Raw genomic sequence first — 13160 nt, 5'->3', positions numbered from 1 at the left:
TCACCAAACCCTTTCAGTCTCTCCTTTTTTCTTCATGTTCAGTCACCCCCATCCCAGCTGTCCACTAGTGCCAAGGACAGGCAGACAGGCCGCCACCGCAGTAACTCAGAGCAGTGTGCTTAGGGCAGTGCATACAGACGAGGATACACTGTCACACTGGCCAGAGCTACAGTAGCGAGGAGCTGCTGGAGCCGGGGGGAGTCTAACCCAGTTGGAAGGGGGAACCTGGGTGAGACGGGCAGGCATGCCACAGCCCGCCTGCGACCTCACCCCACAGAGTGGCGCTGGGGACTCTGTTGGGGGAGGAAAGGGAGGCAGACAACTGAGATACAGGAAGAATGGTGGGGGGATGAGAAGGAAGGATGAACCCCAGACCGCTCGCGTCTGTGGCTTGAGAGACCAAACAGGTGGTGAGCCCTTGTTACTCGGCTGCAGGTAAGAGGCCGGGAAACGCTGCCACATGCAGATGTTCCCCGGCCTGGACACTGGTTCGTGCTCAGGATGGTCTGCGGCGGGCACCTGAGTCACCACGGGTGCTGGCTGGAGTGGTGAGCCTTCGGGTGAGAAGGCTGAGGGGGAGCCCCCCCCCAACCCGGGGATGCGAAGAATCAGGGCGGGGGGGGGGTGCTGCTGTAGGAAGAGCAGCTCTGGGAGCGGCCCTGAGGCCGCGGAGAAGGCTCTGGCAGCAGCGGGGGCGGCAGGCAGGCCCTCGAAGGACAGGCGAGGTGTTCAGAGCTGTCCCCTGGCTCAGCAGTAGGCAGCCTGGCAAGAATGGGTGCAGAGGACCAGCTGAGGAGTAAAGACGTGAAAACAGAAAGTGTCTTTCTAAAATGGAATTGGAAAGGGAGACAAGCTGAGGGGCAGAGGGGCTGATTTCGAGCAGAAATGACGAGCAGACTCCAGGAGGAGACAGACAGACAGAGAGGGGGGCGGGCGCGGCGCGCAGGCGGGCGGCTGGGCAATGGCTGCCTAACGCTGAACCGAGTTCCACTCAGAGCAGAGGAGAGACAGAGCGAGGCCTGGAGGGCGTTCACGTTGGGAACGAAGGGATCAGGGACCGTGACTCAAGGGCTGTGACCAGCACAGCCAGCGAGTGGGTACAGCGACCAGGACGTTCGTGACGAGTCACACGAAGCAGGATTTGTCCCCAAAGAAGCATCAGTCCGAGCGCAGCCCTGCCCGCGGGCCCTGCCGTGGCCCGAATCTCCCCGTGACACACGCAGCCCGAGATTCCCATCAACGCCGGCCGCACGCCTTGGCAGGGCGGAGACGACGAGGGAGTAAACGTCTCACCCGAGAGCCACGCCAACCGTAGGAGGCAAGTGCCTACCTGGAAAAGCAGGTCTGACTAGTGTCGGGGAGCTCGACCCACAGAGAAGGGCACCCACAGTGATGTCTGTCTGACAGGTACCCACTGCGACACCCCCCTCCGCTGAGGGAAACACAGAACAAAGCTGATTCAGGATCCCCGTTTCTAGCCCCTTGAACACAAGGTTAGAGAAAGACCAGCACATGAACACTCCAGTACGTTCCCAAGGCTTCCCCCCAAAACAGCGGTTCTCAGCCTGTGGGTCGCGACCCCCTTGGCGGTCGAACGGCCCTTTCACAGGGGTCGCCTAAGACCATACTGCATATCAGATATTTACATGACGACTCATCACAGTAGCAACATGACAGTTATAATGAAGTAGCAACGAAAATAATCTTATGGTTGGGTCACAACATGAGGAACCGTATTTAAAAGGCCAGAAGGTTGAGAACCGCTGCCCTAAAACATCCAGTAGGGTTCCCTTCAGCACACCCATCACAAACCTGACAGCCTGCTGTATTGCAGCTTCCTTTTCAACACTAGCATGTTATTTACGAGTGACACACGCCCAGTCCTGCCTCCTTCACGTGGAGGCCGTAGGAAGTCCTCAGGACCTGGGTCGGGGCGCAGCATTCCCAAACGAGCAGGCGGCACCCCCGAGCCACACAGAGGCCCCGAGCCCGGCACTCAGCCGGGGCTCACGGTAAACCCTCCGGCTCGCACACAGCCAGGGGACTCTGTCTGTAGACGTAATTTTACCAAGTTTGTTATCTGGTTTTTGTTTTAATAAACAGGAGATTTAAAGAGTAAATCAGAAGGGATCAGTATTCCATGGCTAGAGGCAGGCACACAGTCGATCTAAAAATCAGAGAGAATTAAAAAAAAAAATCCACAAGGAGCCACAGAGAAAAGAGCTAATAATATTGTCATTAATTTTGTTTGGTGACAGATGGCGTGCGATAACACCGTGAGGTATATAAATGCTGAATCAGCATGCTGTGCACCTGAAACTGGGACTAATGTCATATGTCAACTATAATTAAAAATTTAAAAGAAGTTAGGGATATTTTGAACCCAATAATAATAAAAATTTGGCACAAAAAAACCCCACTAAGGAACAAAAGAGATTCAAAAAGTCTTAGCAAAGAACTATATGATTTCACTCAGATGTGGAATATGAAAATGAAAGCTATGAACACAAACAGCGTGTGGGCATTGCCTGAGGGAGGGGGTGGGGGGAGAAAGGGGCCCTAATATGAGGGAACAGGAGACCTGACTCTGGGTGGTGGGCACATGGTCCCATATACAGATGTTGTAAATTAGTAATCCACACGAGACCTGTATGTTCATGTTGACTAATGTCACCCAATAATGTTTAAAATAATTAAATATATATATATTGGATCTTCAAAAAAAAAAAAACTATGAGCAGGACTGGGCCATTTAGTCAAAAAACAGAGTCCTATGAGACTGCCCCCTCCAGGCACTTCTGTGTTAAGTTTAACAATTCGGCTTAAGAAACAAATGTGAGGCCCTGGCTGGGTGGCTTGGGTGGTTGGAGCCTCGCCCCGATATGCCAAGGCTGACGGTTCAATCCAGGTCAAGACACATACAAGAATCAACCGATGAACGCAAAAACGAGTGCAACAACAAGCTCATGTCTCTCTCTCTCTCTCCTCCCACTCTCTAAAATCAATAATTAAAAAAAGTAAATGTCAAACATTTAGAATAACTGTCATCAAAAAATATTAGAATGAAAACAGTATGCATTTCACCCACTGAGTTCAGTTCACACAGGTAAATAAAAGTATCAGATAGTTTTCACATAAAGGCCTTGGTCTCTAGAATATTTTCCTAACCCTCTTATTGGAACATTTCACTAGAAGTAGGACTTGAAAACAGCTTGTTAATAAACATGGCTATATCCATGACTGGATGGTATGAACAGGAACTGTTTCGGAATCACCCTGCCCAATTAAGGATGAATGAGTTCTGGGAGCACGTGAGACCTTGTTCTGTGGCATATGCCATCCATTTGGCTCAAACTATTATAAAAATGCAAAAAAGTAGCTAAGATCTGGTGAAGAATGCAGCTTCCATGTCCTCTGTTGGCACCGTGGCTCCTGCCTGTGCACTTTCTGAAAGCACTGACTCACTGGATGGCCAGTAGGCGACGCGCCCTCGACTGCGGGGAAACGCGACTCCGCGGGACCTACCCCTTCCTGCTTCGCGAGGAGCGTGAGGCAGTCGCTCAGCGCCGCGCAGGTCTCCCTCGACGCCTCGGAGACAACGTCCACTTTCTGAAGAAAGGACGGAAGCATCTCTAGAAATAAACACACCCCCCGTGAGAGGGACGGTAAGTCCTCGGCGTCACTCTGACCAAACATCCTCACAGCCACCAACTTCGTGTTTCTTGTCGCCACCTACACAGAGCGACAGTCCCGTCCTGGGCACAGTGAGCACCTGCGTTCGCCGGGCACGGAAACGCCCAGAAAGCGAGCGAGGCAGCCCTGGCCGGGGACGGCTGGCGTCCCGCAAGGGGAGAGCCCGGCGGGCCACGCGCTGGCAGGTAAGTAACAACCGTGTTTAAGAGACGCGCCGCCAAGAGGGCTGACGGCACGGGTGCACACGTCACAGCTCCTTTCATGGCGTTCCTGCACATCACTCAGCGCACTGCTGGACACACAGAAGTCACCCGGTCCTGGCAGGCTGGCTGAGGCACCTGAAGGCGGCATTCACCCAAGTTCCTCTAGTTCTTATCGGACAAATGTTTGGCATAAACAGGTCTTTTCACTCTCAAAGCTGTGCCCCTGTAGTTTCAGGGCCTTTTAGCAGGTTTGTCCCTGTGGAGTTTCAGGGCCTTCTAGTAGGTTTGTCCCTACAGAGTTTCAGTATTTCTTAGAACGTGTTTGCGTTGGGAAGAAAGAACTGGCAATGCAGTGGCCCCCATATCCCCAGGTTCCACGCCTGAGAGCCACCCAGCGCAGATCGAGACGATTCACAGCGGAAATGGCATGCTGTTGCTGGCATGTACTGTGTGTGAAGTCAACGTGTACAGACGTCTTTCTTCTCACTATTCCCCAGACGATGCAGTATAGCAACCATTCACATAGCATTTCCTTGCATTCGGTATTGTAAGTAACTGGAGATGATTTAAGGTGTGCAGGGTCAAGGTAGGTTACGTGCAAATGCTATGCCTTTTATGCAACGGACTTGAGCATCTGCAGGTGTTGGTACCCAGGGAGGTCCTGGACCCAGTTCCCCTCAGACACAGAAAGGCCCCTGAGTGTATTTCCCCAGGTGCCCTGAAGAAACTAGACCATTTGCCCATTATCTTAACCCATTTACCATCACAGAAAACAGAAACGAGACAGAATGCCCTCTCATCACGTACAAGACAAGTACATGCCATTTCCCCTCTGGATTAATGCAGGGACACAGCTCAGTGAAAGCCGGCTGGAATTTATGCTAACTATGCATTAGGGTCCTTCCAATGTGTCTCTTCCATCAAATAAAAATCATAACATTGAGGAAGCTTTTCATCAAAAAAAAAAAAAAGGAGAAAGACAATGAAACCAGCGGCATCCTTTGTATTTCAAGTCGCCTCACTCAGAACGCTGTTCTGAAAACAAAGCAAGGCCAGTGAGCACAAGCAACCTTGTGAGCCCAAACGCCAGCAATCTCAATTGATTAGGACATGAGACAGTGGGCTCCCCGATCAAGAGACAAGAAGTTTCAAATAAGAAATAAAAATAAGTAAAACCTACAAGAACACATGACAGATTATCCGTGACCATATTGTCTACGTGATAAAATTGTGAATAGTATTCGTCTAGATTTTTTATTTTCTAAAATTTCTATAAAAATATGATTTGAGCAAAGAAAAGTCCTTTTCTTGGAAAAATTATGTCTCAAAACTCGGAAGGCAGAAGTGGGCACCAGAAAGAGGTCAGCGGGAGTGAGTTATACACACGCGCTCACTGACATCCGGGTACGAAGGCCACACGACATCGCACTATTTCCCATCGTAGGATCGTCCTCGTGCTGGCGATCCCTCCCTGCGCCCCATTGAAGCGACTGCGTTCTGAGAGAAACCTGACTTTCCGGGCTTTACTCTCACTCGGAACCTTTGGTGCACAGGTGAGAGTCCTCCTGTACGGGCTCCAAACAGCAGGTGACAGTGCCATGTGCTGGGCTCCATCCGACCTGAAAGTCCCTCCACAGACGGGTCAGCGCTGCGGCTGAGGGGAGGAGCTGCACAGAACAGACAGCTCCGCCCCCGCTGGGGGTAACCCAGTAAGGTCCCACTTCCACTCCGCGCCAGGAAGCGCAGGCATGGCCCGGGGCTGTGAGTCCTGCGTTAAGTGCCATCACGCGCTAAACCATCTCCCATTGTGCCTGTGCGAGACATTCCACCCTCTAGACAGCACTGGTTAGCATAGAGCAAACATTAGCTGTCAAAATAAACTTAAGGACACATGCAAGCTTGTTTCAAAAGACAACCCAAGAAATACATATTGTTTCTATAAGAATCTACTGAAAGAGTATCCAATTCTTCTGTCCAAAACAGACTCAAAAGTTACCTAATGTCTCTGACAATCTGGTGTTTAGAGATCCGGAAGTTACTATTCACCTGCCCAGTGGTTTGGTGCGGGAGCCGGTGGATTTGCGGTGCCCGGGGCGGGGGGGGGCAGCACGTTCTTACACAAGGACGGATGCATGTGGTTAGATAGAGGCTGAAACTGCTCAGCTTCTAGACAGTTACCCGGGGTCACTGCAAACTGTTTCAGTCACTTAACATTTAGAGACGAAGCTGCCATGAACAAACGCTGAGTGAACGAACGGCTAGCTGCCATATTCGGCCGACTATAAAAAAGTGGACACTACTTCTGAGGAAAGTGTTATTTTTTATACGGAAGTTATTTTTGAACTCAGGAAAGATGCTAGAAGGTCCTGTCTGAAAACTTCCCTTTGGAGGCTTATAAAAGCTCACACCTGTGGCTCCCAGGACACCACTGTGATTCCTATCCGGGTAAACTGTCAAGGAAACACCTGCTTCTTGTTATGTGGACAAACCAGAGCCTGGCACAGGCAGCTCCCCTGGTGCTGACGCAGAAAAGGCCGCTTGGCCCGACGTAACCTCACTTCTTCGTCAACTCAACGGCTCCCGCAGGCGCTCTTCCTGTAAAGGTTTCTTTTCCTAGAAACAGGCCTCCAGACCTTTGTTCCAGATGCTTCCGCTTCCCTGAGCCTGGAAATAGTAATTCTTCATGTTCAGAAGCTTCCGCGGAACCATCTCCCCAGCCACACCCTGGAATATTCCAGGGAGCCAGCAGAGGAACATAAGGCCGGGCAGGGCGGCCAGGCGAGAGGCGTGGCTGTAACTTACAGGGAATTGCTGTGGCCGACTTAGCTCCTGGCAGGGTGCGGAGGAGGGAACACACAGAGACGTCAGGTCAGACGGAATGGCGGTGGGAAGAGACCATGGGACTCCCGGTCTGGGCGAGGTCAGGGTCTCCCTGGCCGAGGGAGGAGCCAGCAGAGTCAGAGGGAAAGGGACCAGCAGGCTGGTGGTCCTCAGAACGGCTTTGCCTCCATGCCAAGCGAAGACCTGTGTGCGAGTGGATGTTCTGTGCAGAGGACATCACCCACTGTGTTCTAGAAGGATCCCGGGAAGGGCCTGGAGGCGGCGGTGGACCTGGGCCAGTCTGCAGTGGCCCCTGCGGGAGACGGTGTGGCAGGGGGAACGTGGTGACGGGGCGACCTGACGCCTCGGATCCTGATGCAGACTTTGCGTAACTGAAGTGCCTCTCCCGTGAGGTCTCCTGTTTGCTGACCAGGACGCGCTCACATGCAGTCGGCAGCATGCAATGACGTGTGCGCATGAGGAGGCACGCGGAGTACAGTTCAGCAACGTTAACACGCGTCCACCCACGAATCCAACCCCAGCAATCCTTCAGCAATGAAGCCGTGGTCACATGTAAATGCCCCACACACAGTACTTGTCATTCCTTAGAGCGGGGGGCAGGCGGGGGGGGACAGGCTGCCTGCCCGCCTTCAGCAAGTCCCCAGGTTGTGCTGTTGGGTGGTGCTGTTTCCGCAGCCAGGCTGTGGGCGGAGACGGGAGGAGGCGATGGCAACGCTGGCCCTGGGAACCTCCAGCGGCCGTGCCAACCAGAGAGACCGACTCGGCTGCGTCCGGAAGGCAGGGCGAGGGTCCACGCACAGGGATGAAAGGAGCATTTCAACAGGGGACACCGGACCAGAGACAAGGCATTTGGTCTAAAGCGTCTTCAGGGCCTGGGCGAGAGCGTGACACACAGAGCTGCAAGGCCAGGCTGTGGGCTCCAGAAGCCCTTAACGCCCAGGGAGCGCCTGCATTTTATCCTCTTGCTTCCAGGGCCCACAGGAGATATTTTCAACAGAAAAGCAGGATCCAAAAAGCATCTTTCTAAAATTAACCTGGCAAGCGACACGCAGCGTTTCACAGAACCGGAGCTGGAAGCGTTCCTGAAAGCCATCTGAGCGCTCCCTCCTGGCGGGAGGGGGAGGGGGAGCGTGGGGGCGGCAGGCAGCAGGCTGAGGTGGAGAGCTGACTATAACGGCAGCAGTAGCACTCTGAGCAAGGAAGCAGGGCACCGAGTCTTAACGTTCAAACCGTTTTGTACTAAACTGTTAGGCCATTTCGACCCTGAAACCTGGACTCTGGCCACAGACCTTTTAGTTTTGCATCTCGAGGCCGCCTGGTGGAGGGCGGGGCTTCCAACAACACCATCCTTACCCCGCTCACTCACTGCACCATCCTGCAGGCGTCACGTCTGTGCCTGTCGGGGGTAAGTCGACGGCAGGGCCCTGAGCCAGGCCGTAAGGTCACAGGCACACGTCTCCCAGTTCCCGGAGGCACCACAGGACGCACTGTCTCGGGGGTCTGAGCGGTGTGACACCTCCAGGGCCACACGAAGCAGCCATCATGGTGAGGCTCGTACGGGGGGTCTGAGCCAAGAGAGCTGACTCCAGGTTTACCGAAGACGTGATCTGATTGTAGTTCTGACGTAAGTTTTTTTCTTTGGTGCAAGTTAAGGAAATTAATCTTTATATTTCATCTCACTGTGGTTCTACATCTATATATATCTATATATATATATAGAGAGAGAGAGAGATAGGTATATATAGATTTTTTTTTATTGATTTCAGAGAGGAAGGGAAAGGGAGAGATAGATAGAAACATAATGAAGAGAGAGAATCATGGATTGGTTGCCTCCTGCACGCCCCCTACTGGGGATCGAAGCTGCAACCTGGGCATGTGCCCTTGACCAGAATCCAACCTGGGACCCTTCAGGCCGCAGGCTGACACTCTACCCACTGAGCCACACCAGCCAGGGTTACATCTTTTAAAATGTTGCTATATCTCTTCTTGCTTTGGATGGTTCTTGGCAAAGACAGTGTTTTAAGAGCCCACTGCTGGTCGATGGTCTTAGCATAACTCTATGCATACACTCCAGACCGCTGCAGAGGTGAATTCTAGCGAATAAAGCTGTGATTATTCCTTAAAATCCACTGCAGATGAGCCGCACTAACACACTATTCCAGCCCAACTCATCATCACAACGACCTAACCGCTGTCTCCCACAGCTGTCCTCCCACTGTGGTCACTGCTGACACACACCACGCCTGTGGAACCAGGGGATGTCCGAGGCGCATCTGGAGACACAGAGCATCCATACCAGTTCCTCTAACGGGGACATTCCCTCACAGTCTCTGGGCACATATACACGGAGCCTGGAGTTCACTGAGGGAAACCAGCTCACGCTTAACACGGATAGTTAGTAATCACCTCGGAGAACGGAAGCAATCACACGCTAGTACCGACTGCAGTCAAAGAAACAGTTCCTTAAGGTACGAAGTCAGTGGTACTTTTCAACACTGCATATTGGTACTGGATCTGACACTGCATGTTGTATCGGATTGTGTTTTGATTTCTGAAGGATCTAGTCAACTCCTAATGATTCGTAACTGTGGAGAGGGGAGACACGGGAAGGTGAGGCGGGCTGCCATCAGCAGGCAGGCTCATGCAGAATCGCAGAATCGGAACGCCCAGCCCTGGACACCGCCCGCCTCACTCACAGGGAGGAAACGGCTCCTCGAGCAGCAGCCCGCGGGGCGCAGAGAAGGGCCAGGCCAGGACCCTCACCGCGGCTCCACACACCAGTTCTCTTGAGTCACCAGCGGGATTCCAACCACAAAGTGAATTTCCAGCCCCAAACAGTAACTTTGCCTCTGTTGTTCTTTTTCTTAAAAGAATGAAAAGATTTAACCTAAAGGGAGAGCACCCAGGAGGATGGCTGTGTCGGAGGGCGGGGGCGGGGCTGGCTTCAGTGCCGTCTCAGGTTTCGGTGGTTTTTTACCTTTAGCCACGTCGCACTCCTCCATCATCTGGAGAAAGCCTGCGAGTTCCCTATCCAGTCGCTGCCGGCAGGCCTGCGCTTTCTGGAAAAGAAACACAAACAGAAAGAAACTAAGTGAAAACGAACCATTAAGAGAATTTTTTATTACAGATGCTTTAATGTCCCATCAAAACCCTTAGTTCACAGGTTGATACACTGTAATACATTCTCCTAACAGAGCAAATGGTGAGGAAGACTGTTCCGACCTGAATGTAAGCTCATCACTACAGACTCACAAAAGCAAGTATTTCTAAATTCTAAGTACCTTCAGCATCTGCTGTGTAGGCACCGGACGACGGCACTCGCTGCTCCCCACACCACACCCCACGCACGTCCGAGGCGGCCGGTCCCTGACTCAGCACCGGTTAACGGGCTTGATTAGGTTCATGGGAAGTTACCAAATGCGTCCCTGACTGCGTCTTTAAACTATTAAAAAGTCCAGATGGTGCTCGCACTTGGAGTCAGACGCCGAGCCCACTCGGCGCTCTCACTGTGGCCGCCCCCACGGAATCGGACACGCTAAGGACACGCTCTCGGCGAGAAGCAGCTGATGACAATGAGGTGACGTCAGTGACAGACAGCACACCCTTCCTGTCACACGGAAGTCTCCATTCCCAGGTCCTGACAGCAACGCAGACAGAGTGTCCGTGTGCGCTGTGCCCGCCTCGGTGTGCACCTGGAGTCCAACATGAAGGACCAGATAAGTCCATCCACTACATGAACAGTGTGACTTTAGAGTTAACTTCACTTATGGTTCCCCTTCAAAGAGGGAAGACGAAGCAAGGAGACTGTCGCTGTACGGTGGATGGTGATGGGAGTAAAAACATGTTCCGAGAACCTCGGCCTTAGGAGAACCCCGTGTGGGGAGAGAACTTGTTCAGCTTCGTGACTGACATCGTGACCCCCGACCGGATCTCTGAGCCAGGGACACTCACCCTGCTCTCCTATGGAGTCTCAGTGCTGTGCTGCTCAACCAGCCACGGAGGAACCGGTCCTGGGAGCACGTGAGTGACGGGCGCGTCCTCCTGAAGCCTGCGTGACGCTGTCCTGAGTTCTCACAACATGAACATGCAGTTCACCTGTTCTGAGAGCGTCCCCCACGGCGCCTTTCAAGCCCCTCAGAAATGCAGCAGTTTGCTGGGCGACCTCTCACAGGGCGGGGGGGGGGGGGGGATCTGGGGGCTGAGACCTGCGCTGGGACCACATGGAGCTCACGCCTTATTCGCTCCCCCCTCCCTCCAGGCCTACAGAGCTCAGCACCCGCTTTCCTGCGTGGGGAGCGAGGTGCACGAAGGCGAGAACTGGCCTCACTTGCAGACAGCGAGCCCCTCGCCAACACGCTGGTCCCCAGGTGACGACCAAGGACAGAGCTGCCCCCACAGCATCGTCGACACCTGCCTCTCCCGCCTCCCCTCACACGTCCGCCTCCCTCACTGACCACAGTTCCTGACGGCTGACTCGCTCTCCAGGGTCGTCACAGACCAGCTGGCGGGGGTCGCTCCACGCACTCTGCTCTAGGGGGGACCGGGGGCCCTGCCATCGACAATGGCGCCATCTGACCGACACTGAGAACGGGAAGAGGCAGTGAGACGGAGCACGCTGTCCGACTCGCGGCCATGCTGCTCAGCAGCCGTCGGTTCTTTTCTGAACCAAGAGTCACTTACGAAGGTTAACGCCTGTGCGTCCTCCGTGAGCCCAGCGTGGAGCCTCTTCCCGGCGCCCATGCCGCTCCCCGGGTGCGACGAAGGGACTGTTTCAGGTTTTACTCTTTATTGGTTCCACAGCCGGGGGTCCCACTGGGAGCCATGTTCTAACGCCAGGTGTGGCATATTTTAAAGCCACGTTCTCCAGGCACAGAGCACAGTACCAGCATCGTACCACGGACAGGGGCCCACGGACAGAGGCCCACGGACAGGGGCCCACGGGGCCAGGTGAGCAGTGAGCCCCTCCCACAGCCCGGGCCTCCTGCGCCCCCTCCACCCACCCAGGTGCGAGCTGTTGGCTTTGTTGGACTTCGTTGACGTTGACCGACTTCACAGTCCCTGCCCCACAGGCCGGCTTTAACGTGTGTCCCAAGGAGGGGCCTCGGGGAGGGAGGAGCCATGACTACCGGGCTCGGCTAGGACGCCCCACCTGTGGGGAGCAGCCCGCCCGCCACGCGCAGTCCAGGCAGCAGACGACTGACCGGGCGCGAGAGGAGGTCGGCACCAAAGGGCAGACAGAGACTCCGCGGACTTACACGCCGGGACACGCAGCACCGCCTGCCTCTTGCCACCGGCAGCATCGGGGGCCGCGGGCAGGGGCTCGGGCTGAGGGAGAGGAGCTGCTACACCCCACAGGGCAGCTGTCAGGCAGGGGGGACGTGCCAAACTCATGCAGCTGAAGACGTCAAATGCGTGCAGCTTGCTGCAGAGTCACTACGTCACGTTAAACACCGAGCAGCGTGGATCGCAGACCCCGAGGACACCCTACTCCCCGCCGAGTCCCCCTACGTCCACCACGGCCGAGAGGACGCCGCCCCCCCCGCCCGCCGCCGCAGCGTCCCTACGCCCGCTCTTGCTGCTGCTGGTGATCGCCGGGGCTGCTCCGTACCCTCACGTGTTGTTGTGGGACAGACACTTACACAAGCAAACCCAGGCCAGAGAGAGAGGCCGCTCCTCCTCACACACCATCAGCCCTCGAGACGCTTCCACCCTTTCCCAGCTCCAGGCAAACGCTGCTGCCAGTTCCCGTCTTCTGGACGACGAAGCCTGCACGGCCCTGAGTGCGCAGCCCTGCTCCTCCTCCCAGGGGCAGCGCGTCCATAGCCCCCCTCCCGCTCGCCGTGCGCCCCCTCAGTCCTGCACGGACACACCCCCTGCACCTCCCAGCCTGTGCCAACGACAGTCCTCTCTCTGCACATTCACTTAATTAGGGGTCACTTATTCTGAATCAGGGAAGCTTGATGTCACTTTCTCATTCGGTTAAAGGCAGCAGCATCTGCTCATTACTCCGTATCCTGCAGACCAAGCGTGTCCAACAAAGAGGCCCCGCTTTGCGAGCGCCGCCCAGAGCCGAAGGGCGGGCGGCGGGCCCACAGGACGCCGTGGCGATGGCAGCCTTGTCTCCGTGCCCGCGGCGCGGCCCAGGTGCCCATCCGAAGGGCTGAGCTGACTGGGTTCTGATCATCTGCGGGGCTAGTGGGTCCTGTGCGGCTCTGCGCCAATGCTGTGGGCGACTCTCTCTTCCAGTTGTCATTTCTGCACGATCCCCCAGTGGCAGGAAGGCATTGCCAGCACTGGTCGCATCCCCTCTCCCTGAGGCCTGGCCTCAGGCAGGACAGATGGACAGCTGGGAGGACAGCGGTCAGACCGCGGAGGCCCTCGTGTCAAGGGGAGGAAATCGAGACTACAAGCAGTATTAACACA

The 13160-nt window shown here is 54.8% G+C and overlaps 1 protein-coding gene across 6 annotated transcripts in view; it reads right to left on the bottom strand.

The window, feature by feature from the left end:
- Positions 1–13160, bottom strand: part of OSBPL1A (oxysterol binding protein like 1A) — a 107040-nt gene that overhangs the window by 64874 nt on the left and 29006 nt on the right. For 4 of the 6 annotated variants that reach the window (XM_036321053.1, XM_036321055.1, XM_036321054.1 and 1 more), the window contains 2 exons: positions 9715–9796; positions 3526–3632 (listed from right to left, as the gene is read on the bottom strand). In XM_036321053.1, coding sequence (XP_036176946.1) covers positions 3526–3632; positions 9715–9796 — 189 coding nt within the window. Of the gene's footprint in view, positions 1–3525; positions 3633–8090; positions 8385–9433; positions 9554–9714; positions 9797–13160 lie in introns of those variants that run through there. The other 2 variants (XM_036321058.1, XM_036321057.1) reach the window with 2 other exon arrangements.

This window comes from Myotis myotis, unplaced genomic scaffold, assembly GCF_014108235.1.
Source record: "Myotis myotis isolate mMyoMyo1 unplaced genomic scaffold, mMyoMyo1.p scaffold_m19_p_9, whole genome shotgun sequence".
In the NCBI taxonomy this organism is placed as follows: Eukaryota; Metazoa; Chordata; class Mammalia; order Chiroptera; family Vespertilionidae; genus Myotis; species Myotis myotis.
Note: the sequence above shows the minus strand (reverse complement) of the source record. Positions and strands in the feature narration are given on the sequence as shown.